Source organism: Salmo salar, chromosome 17 (assembly GCF_965601325.2).
Source record: "Salmo salar chromosome 17, fSalSal1, whole genome shotgun sequence".
NCBI lineage: Eukaryota > Metazoa > Chordata > Actinopteri > Salmoniformes > Salmonidae > Salmo > Salmo salar.
Window position 1 is genome coordinate 17,729,183 of NC_138307.1, and position 19,924 is coordinate 17,749,106.

At 43.8% G+C, this 19,924-nt stretch overlaps 1 protein-coding gene across 1 annotated transcript in view; it reads right to left on the minus strand.

The window, feature by feature from the left end:
* Window positions 1–17,367, minus strand: part of LOC106575514 (prostaglandin F2 receptor negative regulator) — a 43,467-nt gene extending 26,100 nt beyond the window's left edge. Inside the window, exons 1-4 of the mRNA XM_045699051.2 lie at window positions 16,970–17,367; window positions 11,956–12,324; window positions 6,566–6,976; window positions 4,989–5,348 (exon numbers count right to left, since the gene is read on the minus strand). Of these exons, the coding sequence (XP_045555007.1) occupies window positions 4,989–5,348; window positions 6,566–6,976; window positions 11,956–12,324; window positions 16,970–17,009 (1,180 nt within the window). The 5' untranslated portion in view covers window positions 17,010–17,367. The remainder of the gene's footprint in view (window positions 1–4,988; window positions 5,349–6,565; window positions 6,977–11,955; window positions 12,325–16,969) is intronic.
* Between the last annotated feature and the right edge of the window lie 2,557 nt (window positions 17,368–19,924).

Consider the following 19,924-nt stretch of genomic DNA (forward strand, 5'->3'; position numbering starts at 1 on the left):
TTACAGCCTTACTCTAAAATGTATTAAATTGCCCCCCCCCTACACACAATACCACATAACGACAAAGTATTATGGGGTATTTTGCTATTTAGATTTATTTTTTATAAATTAGCAAAAAACATAAATATCACATTTACATAAGTATTCAGACCCTTTACTCAGTACTTTGTTGAAACACCTTTTGGCAGCGATTACAGCCTCGATTCTTCTTGGGTATGATGCTACAAGCTTGGCAGACCTGTATTTTGGGAGTTTCTCCCATTCTTCTCTGAAGATCATTTCAAGCTCGGTCAGGTTGGATGGGGAGCGTTGATGCACAGCTATTTTCAGGTCTCTCCATTGATATTCGATCAGGTTTAAGTCCAGGCTCTGGCTGGGCCACTCAAGGACATTGAGACTTAAGCCACTCCTGGTTTGTCCTGTGTTGTCTTGGCTGTGTGCTTAGGGTCATTGTCCAGATGGAAGGTGAACCTTCAACCTAGGTCTGGAGGTAATGTGAGCTCTGGAGCAGGTTTTCATCAAGGATCTCTCTGTACTTTGCGCCGTTCATCTTTGCCTCGATCCTGACTAGCCTCCCAGTCCCTGCCGCTGAAAAACAGCCCCACAGCATAATTCTGCCACCACGCTTCACTGTTGGAATGGTGCCAGGTTTCCTCCAGACGTGACGCTTGGCATTCAGGCCAAATAGTTTAATCTTGGTTTCAACAGAACAGAGAATCTTTTTTCTCATGGTCTGAGTGTCTTTAGGTGCCTTTTGGCAAACTCCAAGCGGGCTGTCATGTTCCTTTTGCTGAGGAGTGGCTTCCGTCTGGCCACTCAACCATAAAGGCCTGAATGGTGGAGTGCTGCAGAGATGGTTGTCCTTCTGGAAGGTTCTCCCATCTCCACAAAGGAACTCTGTCAGAGTGACCATTGGGTTCTTGGTCAATCAAGTTGTAGAAACATCAAGGATGATCAATGGAAACAAAGATGCATCTGAGCTCAATTTGTCTCACAGCAAAGGGTCGGAATAGTTATTTATTAAAAATACATTATTTACATGTGCAAACTTATCTAAAAACCTGTTTTCGTTTTGTCATGGGTATTGTGTGAAGATTGCTGAGGATTTATTTTTATTTAATCAATTTTAGAATAAGGCTGTTGCGTAACAAAATGTGGAAAAAGTCAAGGGGTCTGAATATTTTCCGAATGCACTGTATACTACCATTTCCTCAGCGTAGTAGGTCTGAATTTCATGGGATTTGGGTGCGAGTGTGAATGTCTGTGTGTGTGTGTGTGTGTGTCTTCCAGGTGTAGGCACAGTTCCTCTTCCATTGATGTCTGGCCTTGCCTACGACCCTCTCCCACTAGGCTTAACCCAGGGCACTTCTATCAACATGCACAATGGCAGACAGAAAACAGACATCTAGTAACTGGGAGGTCGACCGATTATGATTTTTCAACGCCGATACTGATTATTGGAGGACCAAAAAAAAACGATACCGATTAAAAATCGGCCAATCTTTTTATTTATAATAATGACAATTACAACAATACTGAATGAACACTTATTTTAACTTAATATAATACATAAATACTGTCAATTTAGCCTCAAATAAATAATGAAACATGTTCAATTTGGTTTAAATAATGCAAAAACAAAGTGTTGGAGAAGAAAGTAAAAGTGCAATATGTGCCATGCAGAAAAGCTAACATTTAAGTTCCTTGCTCAGAACATGGGAACATATGAAAGCTGGTGGTTCCTTTTAACATGAGTCTTCAATATTCCCAGGTAACAAGTTTTAGGTTGTAGTTATTTTAGGAATTATAGGACTATTTCTCTCTATACGATTTGTATTTCATATACCTTTGACTATTGGATGTTCTTATAGGCACTTTAGTATTGCCAGTGTAACAGTATAGCTTCCGTCCCTCTCCTCGCTCCTACCTGGGCTCGAACCAGGAACACATCGACAACAGCCACCCTCGAAGCAGCGTTACCCATGCAGAGCAAGGGGAACAACTACTCCAAGTCTCAAAGCGAGTGACATTTGAAACACTATTAGCTCGCACCCCGTTAACTAACTAGCCATTTCGCATGGGTTACACCAGCCTAATCTTGGGAGTTGATAGGCTTGAAGTCATAAACAGCGCAATGCTTGAAGAATTGCGAAGAGCTGCTGGCAAACGCACGAAGGTGCTGTTTGAATGAATGCTTATGAGCCTGCTGCTGCCTACCATCGCTCAGTCAGACTGCTCTATCAAATCATAGACTTAATTATAACACACAGAAATCCGAGCCTTATGTCATTAATGTGGTCGAATCCGGAAACTATCATTTCGAAAACGAAATGTTTATTCTTTCAGTGAAATACGGAACCGTTCCGTATTTTATCTAACGGGTGGCATCCCTAAGTCTAAATATTGCTGTTACATTGCACAACCTTCAATGTTATGTCATAATTATGTACAATTCTGGCAAATTAATTACGGTCTTTGTTAGGAAGAAATGGTCTTCACACAGTTCGCGACGAGCCAGGCGGCCCAAACTGCTGCACATACCCTGACTGCTTGCACAGAGCGCAAGAGAAGTGACACAATTTCCCTAGTTATAAGAAATTCATGTTAGCAGGCAATATTAACTAAATATGCAGGTTTAAAAATATATACTTGTGTATTGATTTTAAAGAAAGGCATTGATGTTTATGGTTAGGTACATTGGTGCAACGACGTTGCTTTTTTCGCAAATGCGCTTGTTAAATCATCACCCGTTTGTCAAAGTAGGCTGTGATTCGATGAGAAATTAACAGGCACCGCATCGATTATATGCAACGCAGGACACATTAGATAACTACACATGGTTGATGATATTACTAGTTTAACTAGTGATTATGTTAATATTGATCGTTTTTTATAAGATAAGTTTAATGCTAGCTAACAACTTACCTTGGCTTTTTGCTGCCCTCGCGTAACAGGTAGTCAGCCTGCCACGCAGGCTCCTCGTGGAGTGCAATGTAAGGCAGGTGGTTAGAGCGTTGGACTAGTAACCGGAAGGTTTCAAAAACGAATCCCCGTGGTGACAAGGTAAAAATCTGTTTTTCTGCCCCTGAACAAGGCAGTTAACCCACCGTTCCTAGGCCGTCATTGAAAATAAGAATGTGTTCTTAACTGACTAGGCTAGTTAAATAAAGGTGTTAAAAGAAGAAAAAAAAGGCAAATCGATGTCCAAAAATACCGATTGTTATAAGAACTTGAAATCGGCCCTAATTAATTAGCCATTCCGATGAATCGGTCGACCTCTACTAGTAACCAACACATACGGTTGGTGAGTGTGTTGGTGTAGGGCTCTATGGTACTAGAGGGGAACTCTTACACTTTGGCTGTGCATTCCTTTCCTCCATGACCGTTTTCACTGCACAGCGTTTGGGTGGGTGTGTGTGTGTGTGTGTGTGTGTGTGTGTGTGTGTGTGTGTGTGTGTGTGCGCGCGCGCGCGCGCGCGCGTCAGAGGAGCGTCATGTTTGGGACTCTAGAGAACCAGCACCAGGCAGACCTAGTTCTAGAGCAGATTTAACCCCACAGCTACTGCAGCACAAATGGCTACTGTGTGGAGCATTCAAGATCTGAATTATTTTTCATACACTAGGAGCAGTGGGGTTGCTTATTATCATGCTAATGCTAACCCAATGGACTTCATGGCACTTCCTCACACAGAAATACAATGTAGCGATTCTCAACTGCTAGATCGCGACGCAAATTTGCATCACAGGAGGTTTCTTCAGAGCGTTTTCAATATAAAACACTATTAGCAATGCTATTTTGGAAGTCTCAAACCAGTGAGTTTATTACTGTTAGGTTCTAATTTTCAGTCTAAAAACTCACTATGAAAGCTCAAACCAAGTTTATTCTTCCCAGAGGGTCAATACAGCTGCATTAGACAAAGACATTTCACACAAGCACTGATATTTAACCCTCTCCCCTATGTTGAGTCTCCCCCTACACATCTGAACAAACATCTTTCTTGCTAGGCAGGAAACTAAGTGATACGGGCCATAAACTTTTTTCTCCCTTAACGTGACCTGGACCCCTTTGACTAATCCATGGCTCTCTCCCCTTATCAATGCCTGCCACGTGATCATTTCCCCTACACTCAGTACATTCCAAGGTTAACCATCAACTTCTGGTGTAGCCCCTCAGCTATGACACCCCTCAGGTCTCTATTACAACTAATGATTAATAACATTTAAAGTTCAGAAATCCAAACCTATCATTAACATTCTTCATCAAGAATATGGGTACGATTTAATTAATGACAATGAAAGGAGGTTGGAATGTTGTTCCCTTGTCATATAATTGCTACATTTACTATCTTTAAAACACTTTTAAAAAATCCAGTTTGTATTGTGTCGATTCTTTTCGCGATGACAATATTGGGTCGGGACTGAGACAACCTGGTTCAATTTGGGTCCCGAGGAAAAACCAGCTGAGAACCACTGGCCTAAAAGGTCATGAAAATCTATACTAAACTGGGAGGGACGACGAACTTATCCATTGCAAAATGTTTTGCTACGGTGGTCACTAATGAATCCCTACACGACCACCCACACACTCTGAAGGATGGCATGAGTGACACCACGGCACCTTGAACCTGTCAGGTCATATACAGTTACACCCTACACCACCGCTTAGGTCCCAGAGCGACCATGCTGTCATAGCTAGGCCTTAACAGGCATGAATAACCAATATGTTTCACTGTGGGGGCAAGTATGTCAGAAAAAAGGCTTGACTAATGGATAGGCTCACTCTGCGGGTGCCTGTGTGTGATGTGCGTGTTCGTTCCTGTGTAGTACAAGGCATCACTGATGTACTGCCATGGTGAGGCATGTGTGTTCAAAGTAAGCCTAGTGAGAGGCCAACGCTATTAATAGTATGTTAGATATGGTAATCTTGGTTGGACTGCATTTCAAGACCTGAAAAACATACAGTAGATTTTAACAGCACTTTCACTCACTGATCTGTGTGACTAGAACTTGTACTGGGTTGGAGGTCTTCTCTGCAGCCTGGTACCATCTTCCTCCTCCTCCGACCCAGGCCCGGACCCTACAGGAGTACATCCCCTTGTCAGACCCCCTTACCCCATACACCACCAGCCTAAACTCCCCTGGCCCCAAACGCTCCAGCCCCACCGAGGGGGACCCGTTTGAGACCACCCCGTCACGGCCCAAGCTGACCGCTGTGCGTCCGTCCACAAGCCAGGTCACCTCCAGGGCCAGGGAGGCCAAGTTTCCGGCGGAGACCAGGCAGGTGAGGGTCAGGGTGTCGTCCATGTTGAGCGTGGTGTTGGACTTGGCCACGACAGACAGGGAACGAGCTGGAAGGCAGAGGGAGAAGATAAAAATGGCTGCCGTTAGAACCAATAAACAAGGAAACAACCCCTAGGTCCTAACTGTTAGACACCTGGAGAACTGGACCGGTTGGATAAGTAGAAGCAATATGGTGGAAATATAGAACATTCTAGCACAGTTGGATATGGAGATACAAGTACTCTACACATCAAGAGAAGACGGAGTAGAAAGGATTCAAAATGTAAAACTTGATTAAAACCATCCAGATCAAAAGAACCAACAGTGAGAATCTGAAAGACCCACATATAGAAGATCAAGGATTACTATTTATTAAAAAACCAATTTCAAAAGCTCTAGAACCTACAAAATGTCAAGTATAAATGGGTAACAATTAAAAGTGAATATACGCCAAAAACGATTTAGGCTAAATGTTAAGAGTTTCAAAGCTATGGAAAGAAAAGTCAAGGAAAATCACATTAAAACATAAGACGACTCATGACTCCAGAGACTGAAGTGAAGCTAAACCCTTTTGAAGGGGTTTATATTTCTCAAATTAAATCCTGGATACTGCTACTATAGGAGACTGGGATATCTGGTAGGTGAGATGACTTCACTTATAGCTCACTATGTATGTTTAGACAAGAGAGCCCGGACAATGTTCCGTTAGACTTCTCCAATCCTCTTTACTTTAGCATCCCAGTAGACAGTCAATAGTGGCTGCTTGGCTACACTAGTCTGTACTTAGATACAGCATGTAAAGGAAGGCCCGTTCCCTCCATGTTGTCTTCCTGCTGAGCTAGTCCCTCTGTCTCTCACCCCATTTTAAATCGCTCACCATGCAGGAGAGGGTTCGGGGGATATGGTGTCCCAGGCAACCACCGTGTGTGTGTGTGTCAGGGGTTCCTCACACACCCCAGGGATAAAGGCCTGACAGGGGGAGGGGCTGAGATAGATCTCTAGGTCAAGAGACTCTCCAACACAAAGAAATGCTGCTAGGCTAAAGTAAAGTAGGGGCCATAGAAACAACTCTACCATCCCCTAGATCCCTCTCTCTCAGCTGGTCCTAACCCTTCGATATTTGTAAGGTGGAAGCCATATTGTGGAAGCTCCATCGCACTGCTTATACCAATCCAGACCGTACAGATCTGCAAATATGGAGGTTAGGGTCAAAGGGGAGTGATTTAGGATTGGCTGAATGTTTCACACGCTAAAGTACATACAAGACACACCCCATCCCCTTTACCTGTAGGTGTGACTGCCACAGCTCCCATCTCCACAGTCTTCTCCACGATGTTCTTCCACTGACCCCCTTCCTCGTGAATCCATTCCTTCCCCGTGCACACGTACATCCCTGCATCAGCCTGCGTCACCCCGGCAACAACCAATCCAAACGCCCCATCTCTGCGATTAGCCAATCGGAGCCCTCCGTCAGCATAGCGCTGGGCGGAGCCACTTCCTGTGACCACATCCCCATCTGGGCCAACGGTCAGGATGTCCACCAATGGGATACCTGGTCTCCGTAGCGACCAGGTGACGGACAGGTAGGTGGGATCAGTGAAGTGGCGGGTGACGTTGCAGGAGAGGGTGATGTCACCACCCTCGGGGATCACGGGCTCTGGGGCCTCCGGGTCCACCTTCAGGGTGTTAGCAATGACTGTAGGGAAAGGACAGACAGTTACACACGGCTAGCGTCGTTCATTTGCTGCTTCACTAGAGCGATGTGGTTCTTTACTGCATGTTAAATGTCATAATGACAGAACGCTAACAGATGTTGCCGTAAGCCAACATCTCAAAATGTCATCCTGTTCGTTCTTCTTCATCGCCAAGAGTCAATTCTGCTTTTATAACCCATGAGAACTCTTAATACCGATGTCAAGCTTACATATGCGCATCTAATCTGCCCCTTTCCTACCCCCCCCAAACACACACACAAAAAAACATAAGGTTTAGGCTGTCAGTGAGGGGTGTAATGGGGGGGGGGGGGGGTGCTGTTGTCAACAGTATGTGTAAGGGGGGGGGGGGGGGTTTAGGGTTTAGATTTGATAATCAGAGACAGAAGCCCTGTTTACTCTGACCGTCACAGCTGAAAAAGCAGAAGAGAAATAAGAGGGGGGAGAGCGAGAAAGAGAGCGAGAGACAGGCAATGTATGTCTGTCACTCTCTCAGTGTCTGTTCATCTCTCTCCCTCACTCCCTCTCACCCTCAGCCTCTAAACAAGAACGATACACTGTGCTTTGAAGTGTTCATATTCTGATGAACCTTCTTACTCTAAGCTCAGTAAGCTGCCATTCTACCAAGTCTTTGAATTTAGACTTAGTGTCCTGGAGCTGCCAAATCACTGTCACACTCATCAGTTAAAAAATCTCCCTTTCCCCCGACTAGCTAAACATATTCCTGTCTATGTGTTCGGGTATGGAGAAAGTGAACATCGCACAACAGAAAGCCATTATTAATCTTGAACGTGCTGAAAGCCATTCAGTGGATCATGAATAGTTGTCATAGCAGAAGCAGCATTCAGTCTGTTCAGGGCGGGAGCAGATTAGCATGTCAGGTGTGTGGTGTGTGTGTGTGTGTGTACGTACAGTGCATTCGGAAGTATTCAGAACACTTTAGTTTTCCACATTTTGTTACGTTAGAGTCTTATTCTAAAATGTATTAAATTGTTTGTTTCCCCTCAATCTACACACAACACCACATAATGACATAGCCTCAAGTCTTCTAGGGTATGACGCTACAAGCTTGGCACACCTGTATTTGGGGAGTTTGTCCCATTCTCCCATGCAGATCCTCTCAAGCTCTGTCAGGTTGGATGGGGAGCATTGCTGCACAGCCATTTCACGTCTCTCCAGAGATGTTCGATCGGGTTCAATCCGGGCTCTTGCTGAGCCACTCAGGGACATTGAGACTTGTCCCAAAACCACTCCTGTGTCGTCTTGGCTGTGTGCTTAGGGTCATTGTCCTGATGGAAGGTGAACCTTCGCCCCCAGTCTGATGTCCTGAGCGCTCTGGAGCTAGTTGTCAAGGATCTCTGTACTATGCTCCGTTCATCTCTCCCTCAATCCTGACAAACAGCCCCACAGCATGCTGCTGCCACCACGGTTCACCGTAGGGATGGTGCCAAGTGTCCTCCAGATGTGATGCTTGGCATTCAGGCCAAAGAGTTCAATCTTGGTTTCATCAGACCAGAGAAACTTGTTTCTCATGATCGGAGTGTCTTTAGGTGCCTTTTGGCAAACTGCATGCAGGCGGTCATGTGCCTTTTACTGAGGAGTGGCTTCCGTCTGGCCACTACCATAAAGGCCTGATTGTTGGAGTGCTACAGAGAAGGTTCTCCCATCTCCACAGAGGAAATCTGGAGTTCTGTCAGAGTGACCATCAGGTTCTTGGTCACCTCCCTGACCAAGGCCCTTCTCCCCGATTGGCCGGGCGGCCAGCTCTAGGAAGAGTCTTGGTGGTTCCAAAAATGTTTTAACTTATTTTTTTTTATTTTTTTTTTTAAATATATAAATTCTTCCATGTGTCCTTGGGGACCTTCAGTGCTGCAGAAATGTATTGGTACCCTTCCCCAGATCTGTGCCGACACAATCCGGTCTCGGAGCTCTACAGACAAGTCCATCGAACTTATGGCTTGGTTTTTGCCTTGACATGCACGTCAACTGTAGGACCTTATACAGACATGTCCAATCAATTTAATTTACCACAGGTGGAATCCAATCAAGTTGTAGAAACATCAATGATGATCAATGGCAACAGGATGCACCTGAGCTCAATTTCAAGTCTCATAACAAAGGGTCTAGAGAGATAGATAGTTATCTACACACACACACAGTTGAAGTCGGAAGTTTACAAACACTTAGGTTGGAGTCATTAAAATTCGTATTTCAACCACTCCACAAACAAACTATAGTTTTGGCTAGTCGGTTAGGACATCTACTTTGTGCATGATAAGTAATTTTTCCAACAATTGTTTACAGACAGATTATTTTACTGTATCACAATTCCAGTGGGTCAGAAGTTTACATACTAAGTTGACTGTGCCTTTAAACAGCTTGGACAATTCCAGAAAATTATGTCATGGCTTTAGAAGCTTCTGATAGGCTAATTGACATAATTTGAATCAATTGGAGTTGTACCTGTGGATGTATTTCAAGGACTACCTTCAAACTCAGTGCCTCTTTGCTTGACATCATGGGAAAATCAAAAGAAATCAGCCAAGACCTCAGAAAAGAATTGTAGATCTCCACAAGTCTGGTTCATCCTTGGGAGCAATTTCCAAACGCCTGAAGGTACCACGTTCATCTGTACAAACAATAGTACGCAAGTATAAACACCATGGGACCATGCAGCCGTCATACCGCTCAGGAAGGAGATGTGTTCTGTCTCCTAGAGATGAATGCACTTTGGTGCGAAATGTGCAAATCAATCCCAGAACAGCAGCAAAGGACCTTGTGAAGATGCTGGAGGAAACAGGTACCAAAGTATCTATATCCACAGTAAAACGAGTCCTATATTGACATAACCTGAAAGGCCGCTCAGCAAGGAAGAAGCCACTGCTCCAAAACCGCCATAAAAAAAGCCTGAATAAGGTTTGCAACTGCACATGGGACAAAGATCATACTTTTTGGAGAAATGTCTCTGGTCTGATGAAACAAAAATAGAACTGTTTGGTCATAATGACCATCGTTATGTTTGGGGGAAAAAGGGGGATGCTTGCAAGCCGAAGAACACCATCCCAACCGTGAAGCACGGGGGTGGCAGCATCATGTTGTGGGGGTGCTTTGCTGCAGGAGGGACTGGTGCACTTCACAAAATAGAGGGCATCATGGAGGCAGGATAATTATGTGGATATATTGAAGCAACATCTCAAGACATCAGTCAGGAAGTTAAAGCTTGGTTGCAAATGGGTCTTCCAAATGGACAATGACCCCAAGCATACTTCCAAAGTTGTGGCAAAATGGCTTAAGGACAACTATGTCAAGGTATTGGAGTGGCCATCACAAAGCCCTGACCTCAACCCTATAGAAAATTTGTGGGCAGAACTGAAAAAGCGTGTGTGAGCAAGGAGGCCTACAAACCTGACTCAGTTACACCAGCTTTGTCAGGAGGAATGGGCCAAAATTCACCCAACTTATTGTGGGAAGCTTGTGGAAGGCTACCCGAAACATCTGACCCAAGTTAAACAATTTAAAGGCAATGTTACCAAATACACTCAATTAGTATGTAAACTTCTGACCCACTGGGAATGTGATGAAAGAAATAAAAGCTGAAATAAATCATTCTACTATTATTCTGACATTTCACATTCTTCAAATAAAGTGGTGATCCTAACTAACCTAAGACAGGGAATCTTTACTTGTATTAAAATGTCAGGAATTGTGAAAAAACTGAGTTTAAATGTATTTTGCTAAGGTTGTATGTAAACTTCCGACATCAACGGTACACACACACGTAAAAAATTTGAAAAACCTGTTTTTGCTTTGTCATTATGGGGTAGTGTGTAGATTGAGGAAAATATATTTAAGCAATTTTAGAATAAGGCTGTAACGTAACAATATGTGGAAGAAGTCAAGGGGTCTGAAAACTTTGAATGCACCGTATACATGTCAAGGCTACTTTAGTCAGAAGGAAAAAAATGTATTAGACAAGTGAGCCAAACAAACACAAAACTGAAAGTGTTGGTGAATAATGTTGTTTGCGTCAACACACCCATAGGAGAGGTCAGTAGACTGGCCTCACCTACACAGGTGACTCTTCATACCAGAGTAAACTCATTTACTACACGGTGTTACATCAATGGATCTCACTGTACCGTGTATACAAACCCTCTACTAGTTCAACTACACCACCATGAAACGTTGTTTTACAGCACGGCTAAAAGCAGCACTAAAAAAATAAACACCTAGTTCAAGAGCACTTAGATTTCACAACATAATCTCACCCCTCTACCTGTTCTAGCTCTCATCAGCTCAATTCCCCAATAAGCCTCTCGTTTTCTCTCCCTCAGCTCATTCAAACAGACTGTTCAGAACAGGGCAACAGTCAGCTCAACAGAAATAACAACCCCCATTTGACATGAGATAAATACACCCATCTGGCATCTGCTCTCCAAGTGTGTGTGTGTGTTGGAAGACTGAACATGAGTGAAATCACCACTTGAACACCTCTCACTAGTGTTTCCCCAAAGTAGCAGATCTAGGAACCGGTTTTCCCTCCCAAAAGCAGATTAGCATAATTGGGGTTAAAAGTTACATAGCTGATCCTGAACCAGTCCATCTAAGGAAAGTGCAGCTGTCTCCATGTAAGTGTACTGTAGTGTATACAGTATATAAGCACACAAGTGTGTGCGTGTGGTCTGACAAACATACCAGCTTAAGAGAGCGAGTCATGTGTAAGCAAGAGATATGAGTCATGTTCAATAGACCACACGAACCACAAGAGAACATGTACACGCATGCGCTGTATGGGTCTTCCAACCCAGCCCACCTCAGTATGTAAACGAGAAATCATAATGGAGGTCTGACTAATCTAGTTTGAAGTTAAAACAGTTCTCCAAAACGGATATATTGTGAGTCCACACTCTCTGATGGTTAAGACACTCGGTCTAAGTCTCTCTCATACTCGTGTCTGACCCACCTTTGAGCGTCACCCCTGCTTTGTAGTTCCCGCTGAAGAAAGAGTCCGTACTGGGTGTACTGCAGAGGTACGTGGCGCTGTCTGAAGACCTCACTTCCTGTATCCTCAGCTCCACCACGCTGTCCCCCAGCCTCACCACGCTCAGGTCACCACTGGCCACCCGGTCGCTTAGCGACACGTCCGAGTACTTTGGTTCGAAGGTGGAGATTACTTGGATAGGCCCCGCACCCCCCTGCTGCATGGTCCAATCAAAATCCTGCTCCCTGGGCCCCTCGTAGCCAGTGACATCACAGCGCAGTGAGACAGGTTGGCCCTCCACACGGAGCAGAGGGCCAGGGGACACAGACACCACCCTGGCATGGGATACACCTAGAGAGAACACACACACACACACGTCATTGACAGATACATAAAATCTGCAGAATCCGCCACACAATGGCAGTGTTCCTACCACATCAGACTTCCTTAGCTAACCTCTTGAAAGCCTCTCTGCTTAACAATATACATACAGTTGAGAGATACATGGACATATTTAGCACAGGGCAGGCTAAATATACACTTAGATACTACCTTTGGTTTGATTCCTCTGTGATTCCAAACCCACAGTGTGTGTGTTCTATAAAAACACCCACATATTGACACCTGAACCCTAGCGTCGCTGCACTCAACGGGTGAATCAATAATCTGAAGTGGTTCCTCTCCTTGATTCACACTGACATAATAGTAACAGGTGAAAGCAAACCCTACGGTAACCTTTTTAGACTGGAGTAGAAGGAAAGGAGTTGAGGAAAGGAAGCCACTACAGACTATTTAGATGCACCCATACAGAGAGTCTTGCTAGAGAAAGGAACAGCCTAGACCACTTACTCTAGCTAGAGAGAGAACACCTATATAAAGTACAGGCTTGTTTGGATGGGCATAGGGGAAAGAGCAGCAAACATGCACACACACCAGGCTTGTCTGAACAGGCCGAGGGGAAGAGCGTGCACATGCCATGGCCAGCATGGCGCAACACATGCTCCCCCACCCACCACAAACCAAAGAACAGTGTCAGGGAAAATTATATAGAGGTCAGCTCATTTGGCAAGAACAAAGTGACGATGCACCAGCAGTTTCCAAAAGAACGACCCCCCCAGCACAGAAATACTCCCTGTTAAATCCCAACTGGAACAACCAAAGATCAAAGCCTTCTGGGAACATTTCAATAACGCTCTACTTCTAATGGTAACGTTGGCAGCATTCCAACATGATTCTACACCACTGCCTTAGTTGGACGTTTGTTTGGCTCCTTAGTGATAAACATTTCACTCCAAAACGCCTTGTTGACATACAATATTCTTAACCCTTTTTCCTGTCAAGGCATTTTGGGACACTCAAGGAAGTGGAGAAATAGACGTTTGAAGGAAGGTGGTCCATAAAACATTGCTGGAACAGTCTGGTTCTGGGGATGTCTACGCTTTGATTTACCCCACTTCAGAGAAGGGATATTATACTGGTCCAGACACCACTTAGGAGTGTGACTAATATTACCACGCAACTCTTAAGCCACATTATCCAAACAAACAGTCGGAGTCGTAGGGCCACAGAGTAAACAGGCAATATGAGACAGCCCAGTTTAGGAGAGGAAAGTGGAGAGACATAACTGGTCAGGTCGTCTATGAGTAGTCTGGTAGATCATGGATTTACCGCATCGGAACGGCCAACTGAATCATACAGCATCGGAACAATCAGTCTTCCTGCTGTGTTCATTCTACAAACCCGAATAATGCAGGCTATCAGAAGCTCGCTCACACACACACACAAATGGAAGAAGTGGCCACCTGTGCTAATTAGCAGTCTAGCGTCCCCGAACACCTGTTTGTAATCTGAGGAAGTGTCGTTCGTCAACTGGAGGCACACAGCTTGTTGATCTGTGCAAAACAGCTACATGAAGTGCATCTTTTTTTAATTTGGAAGATACTTTCTTGCCAATATGAAAGACAAGGAGCATATGTTGCAAAAATTGTTAAAACACAGCGTTGGAATTGTAGTTCACATGGAGGCAACAATGGGCAAATGTAACTGCTGAAAACCATACATACAGAGAAGGGTTTTGGAGAGCTAGGGAAGTAGTACGTCATCAACCATTTTTGGGGAAGTATGTATTTATTGTTTAGGCCAGGGTTGTCAAAACTCATTTTGCCCCGGGGCCGCATTCGGTCTTCAACATGGTCCGGTGGGCCGCACTGAAAAGGGGTTATATTTCCTCGCGGTCAAAATTTGCTAAAAATATTCCTGTATCCATTGTTTTTTGGAATTTGATGCTCTGAGTGTCTAGCTTTCATTTGTAATTTTCTGCGAGCTGGACAGCCAATAAATTAATGTAGGTCCATTATAATTTCTACAGTTTCGATGTGGTTTTAGTAATAAAAAAAGTATTTTAAGTTTGTATATTAATAAATGTACTCAAACCACCCGTGTGCAGTATATTTGACACCCCTGGTTCAGGCTCTAGATCTAAAAATCATCAGCATGCATCATATCGACTGGCGCCTAGCCAAACTGTTAGGAAAATCAAATGCGTGTGCTCCTATACTCCCTTAAAAAGACCTTCGCTTGAAAAACTGTCATTAATTGACGTTTTTGCCATGGAGATCTTAGTCGCGAAATTTTATACTAAAGAAAAATATGAATGCAAACATTTAAAATGATTTACTGAGTTACAGTTCATAAGGAAAATCAGTCAATTTAAATAAATGAATTAGACCCTAATCTATGGATTTCACATGACTGGGAATACAGATATGCATCGGTTGTCAGGGATCAGAAAACCAGTCAGTATCTGGTGTGACCACCATTTACCACGCAGTGCGACATCTCCTTCACATTGAGTTGATCAGGCTGTTGATTGTGGCCTGTGGAATGTTGTCCCACTCCTCAAATGGCTGTGCAAAGTTGCTGGATATTGGCGGGAACTGGAGCAAGCTATCGTGCACGTCGATCCAGAACATCCCAAACATGCTCAATGGGTGACATGTCTGGTGAGTATGCAGGACATGGAAGAATTTGGACATTTTCAGCTTCCAGGAATTGTGTACAGATCCTTGTGGCATGAGTCTGTGCATTATAATGCTGAAACATGAGGCGATGGCAGCAGATGAATGGCACAACAATGGGCCTCAGGATCTCATCACAGTATCTCTGTGCATTCAAATTGCCATCGATAAAATGCAATTGTGTTCGTTGTTCGTAGCTTATGCCTGCCCATACCATAACCCCACCACCACGAGGCATTCTTCACAACATTGACATCAGCAAACCACTCACCCACACGATGCCATACGCGTGGTCTGCGGTGAGGCCGGATGGAGGACAATGGAGGTGCTTAATGGCGATGCATGGACAATCTGCATTGGCTGTGCAGTATTTACAGTGATATGGCCTACAGAAGTCAGGGCATTCATACTTCTTGCGGTTTGCCGAACAGCGCAGAGTGGCGCACGGCAAGCCGGTACGAGCTCAATTTGGCCTCTGTGTGCCTACGTAATTGCGTCACAGCAGAAATTGGCTCTTATGGTAGAGACATTAACAGTTCTGGTGGACATTCCTGCAGTCAGCATGCCAATTGCACTCTCCCTCAAAACATATGTGGCCCTGTGTTGTGTGACAAAACGGCACATTTTAAAGTGCCATTTTATTGTTACCAGCACAAGGTGCACCTGTGTAATGATCATGCCGTTTTATCAGCGTCTTAATATACCACATCTGTCAGGTGGATAGATTATCTCGGCAAAGGAAAAACTATCACTAACAGGGATGTAAACAAATTTGTGCACCAAATTTGAGAGAAATAGGCTTTTTGTGCATATGGAACATTTCATTTTTGCTCATGAAACACGGGTCCAACACTTTACATGTACACTGAACAAAAATGTAAACGCGACATCTAACTAAGCTGTTTGGTGCAGTATTTCAGTTAAAATAAAATGTATGAATACACTTTGAATGACAGACTTTCCTGCAGAATCCATACTGTTGACCAGTCACCGACGAAATGGCGCAGACTCCGGCTTGCCTCAAGAAAATAATGTGTGCCCGAACAACCGAAAAAAACAAAAAAAAAAGAAATAATAATAATAATCGTTATAATATAGGCACGAACTCTTCTCGAACGGTTTGGGCTGGGAACCATGCGGACGCATTTAAAGCCATAGCGAAAGGCGGACGGGCCCACACCCCTGCTCCAGGAAGGCTGGAGACATGTTAACTGGAGACATTTGATAATCTCAAAGTACCACACTAATTTAAACTCAGACGCTCACACAAACACACTGGCGCAGGGCTCTGCGACGCAGAGTATACATTGACAGACACACACACTCCCCATCCTACACCGTTGTGAAATAAAATGGGTCCGGTCAACTAAACGAAAAGGATATTCCTGCCTTGATCACTGAGATATGATGACTAATAACAGAGAAGTCCATCAGTTAAATTGTCAACTGACCAAGGGGATCTATGCGAATTGGACGGCTACCCATCGCGTGCTATGGTGCCTCCATGTAACTGGACCATTGTCAAGGCTTGTCATCCTAACTTTTAATTAATTTAATGACATCAATAATCTCCCTCGTTCTCCTTTGATTGAACGATTTAAAGTTTCGACTGGGATTTGAGGCTCTCTCAAGAGCTGAAATGGAAAATTGCCACACACCCTCACCTGTGACCAACCACGGTAGCCTATATGTAACGAAGTTGGGAGTGGGAAAACCTATTCACATTAAAAAGGTTCGTTTTGGAAAAACTCACTGTCATGTGTAATTCATTTAGGGAAAACAGCATGCTCAGTAAAAATACGTTGATAGCGTTGCCTTTAAATGAATTTGACCAATTGCTTTGTCAATGGAGATTCAGGTTTTAAGTGAAAATGTGCCCGCGTGTGCATGTCAATCTAATATTTCCCACTAAACGACAGCACACACGTTATGACGACATTATCAGACCGTTTGACAACCCTTTTTCAAATATAACTTACCCATCGATAAAAACAAGAGTAGAAGAGATAGATATTCCATCCTGCAAATTCGCGTCTTTTTAACTCCCAGTTCGTTCCTTTGTCATTCAAATCCGCCACCGGGTGAAAGGAGTCCTCTCGGACCTTCAGTTCAAAATCCCAACCACCGGCGACCTCTCAGAAATCCCCCAAATGCTCTGTTCACGAGAACCGACACTGGCGAGTAGACGTTCCGATGTCCGTTAAATGGACGTGCGTACAGTGAAAGTCCACTGGTAGCGACCGTGTACGCTCGCATAATTCATACTGAGTGTCGTTAATCAGTGTTTGGAACGGGAGAGGGAGGGAACAACGTTGCCGTGTCCGGAAGTCATTTTGCAGGAAGGGAGTAGCGGCGGGATTGTCACAGGTAGCTCAGTCCCAAATCTCATCTCATGTGGTCTCACTGGTGGCTATTTAGAGCTGAATAATAGGCCTACAGAATATCATCATCATCGATAAAGTATGTGTAACGTTAGCCTATTGAAATGTTGCTGTCAGATCATTTCACATCTACAAGGGGCCAATAAGAAGTGTGTAGTTTCAAGTTTTAAAGGGGAATTTAACTGAAAAGCGATATTTTCATTAGTCCACTGTTGATACAGTCCTAATATGTCAGCAGTCAAGTTGTCAATATATTATACAAGGGTGGGTCTAATCCTAAATGCTGATTGGGTAAAACCACATTCCAGCCGGGGTCTATTCCACAAGTTACCACAAGCTACATCTATGATGTTAAAGTGCCTATTTACTCTGTTCCATCTGACTGCGCAATCCACTGTCTCATCCGCCCAGCCAGGCAATTTATAAACATGATATCCACTATAAAAAGCATCTAGATATGTCACGTCCATAGATACACAACAGAAAGACTTAACTACTGGGTCACGTCTCTGGAAACCAAACCAATAAAACGAACGACCAGCCGGCTTGGGTAGCAACCCCGGATTTATGTCGGGACTATATCTTGTGGACGGAAGGATGAAATAGTATGAATAAATTAATCAAAATATATTTTATTTATTAAAATATGTCAATTATTATTTGAAGATTTTGGTAATCTGTTGTATGAAAGTGATAATGCCCTCGAAGCTGGAGTTTGGAAGATATATTGGTATGCCTCATGATTTTTTGTTTTTAGCTTTATTTGTCTAGGCAAATCAGTTAAGGACAAATTATTATTTACAATGACGACCTACCGGGGAACAGTGGTTTAACTGCCTTGTTCAGGGGTAGAACAACAGATTTTTACCTTGTCAGCTAGGGGATTTGATCCAGCAACCTTTTCGGTACTGGCTTAACGCTCTAACCACTAGGCTACCTGCCGCCCCAAAACATGTATCAGATGTTGGATGATGATGTGGCTGGAGACACTTTTCTTCTTAAATCAATATCTTGAAAACTTGACTGCTGACATGCAAAACATTTTGGGACTGTATCAAGAGTGGACTAATGAAAAAAATACCAAAAGATAATTTTTGAGTGAAATTTCCCTTTAATGTCATATGCACAAGTACAGTGAAATGCCTTTCTTGCAAGCTCTAAACCACAAAATGCAGTAATCAATATCAATTTAGTATTACAAATAACATAAGGTATACCAAAAACATGTGAAATAAGAACACAAAAATAGTAAACAAACAAAAATTTGACCAACTGGGCACATTTTGTTGGTCCCCACAAGGTCAAATGCTATTTCTAGGGGGTTTAGGGTTAAGGTTACAATTACTGGTAAGAGTACGGGTTAGGGAAAATAGGATTTTGAATGGGACTGCATTTCTGGTTAGCTGTACAAGACTGTGTGTGTGTATATGTGCATGTGTGTGTAACTAAGCATTTCAATGTTAGTCTACACCTGTTGTTTACGAAGCATGTGATGACAAACATTTGATTTGAGCGTTGGTGTGTGTGTGTGTTTGTGGGTCTAAGTGTATGCAACAGGTGTGTGTGTGTTGGGGACAGGCGCATGGCTGGCAGGTGCCCAAAGCCAAACGGTGGATGTATCGGCTCACGGTCACATCACACACACACACAGTCACCCAGACCTCTATTTATACCGGGCCACACAACAGAGTGACTGACCACACACACACACACACACACACACACACACACACACACACACACACACACACACACACACACACACACACACACACACACACAATGATTTAACCCAGAGACGGGAAGTGATTAGTTTAGGGGTCAGAGTTCAGACTGTCGAACATGGCTCTGAGTGATAAACCTGAGTTTACTGTAGCCTCAGCGTGTATCAGGGATACAGCTATTTTCAACCTAGCTTCCTTTTCTGCTGTAAATCTGGATGTGGGAACTCCATTAATGCGTTTCTCTTACGCCTGCTACGTTCGGTTAACTTTATTGTGACTCCTGCCGGTCTGTCATCAAACTGGTTCCCAAACGTTTACTTGCTGTCCGTGACCCAGCCAAAGTCTTTCAGGAACATATTCAGATTTCTGTCAACTAACTAGTTTAAATGTGACCCAAAGGAAAACGTTAATAGCCCACAAGTAGGTCCCTGGCCCACCCACTTCCACTATTACTGTTGAATAGTCATGCAAGCAGAATAAATGAACATGGAAGCAAAGCGCCATCTAGGGTTAATATTGTGAACAGGCGTGTGATGGAGAGGTTTTTTCAAATAAAATGTTATTGGTCACATACACATGGTTGCAGATGTTAATGCGAGTGTAGCGACATGCTTGTAAAAAAAAATGGGTGCAAAAACCTGTGTTAACAGTCATGTGCTGTTCCGCAAACAGAAATGCGCACACACACACACACACACACACACACACACACACACACACACACACACACACACACACACACACACACACACACACACACACACACACACACACACACACACACAGCGTCACATCCCTCCCACACACACAGAAAAGGAGGTAAGATGTG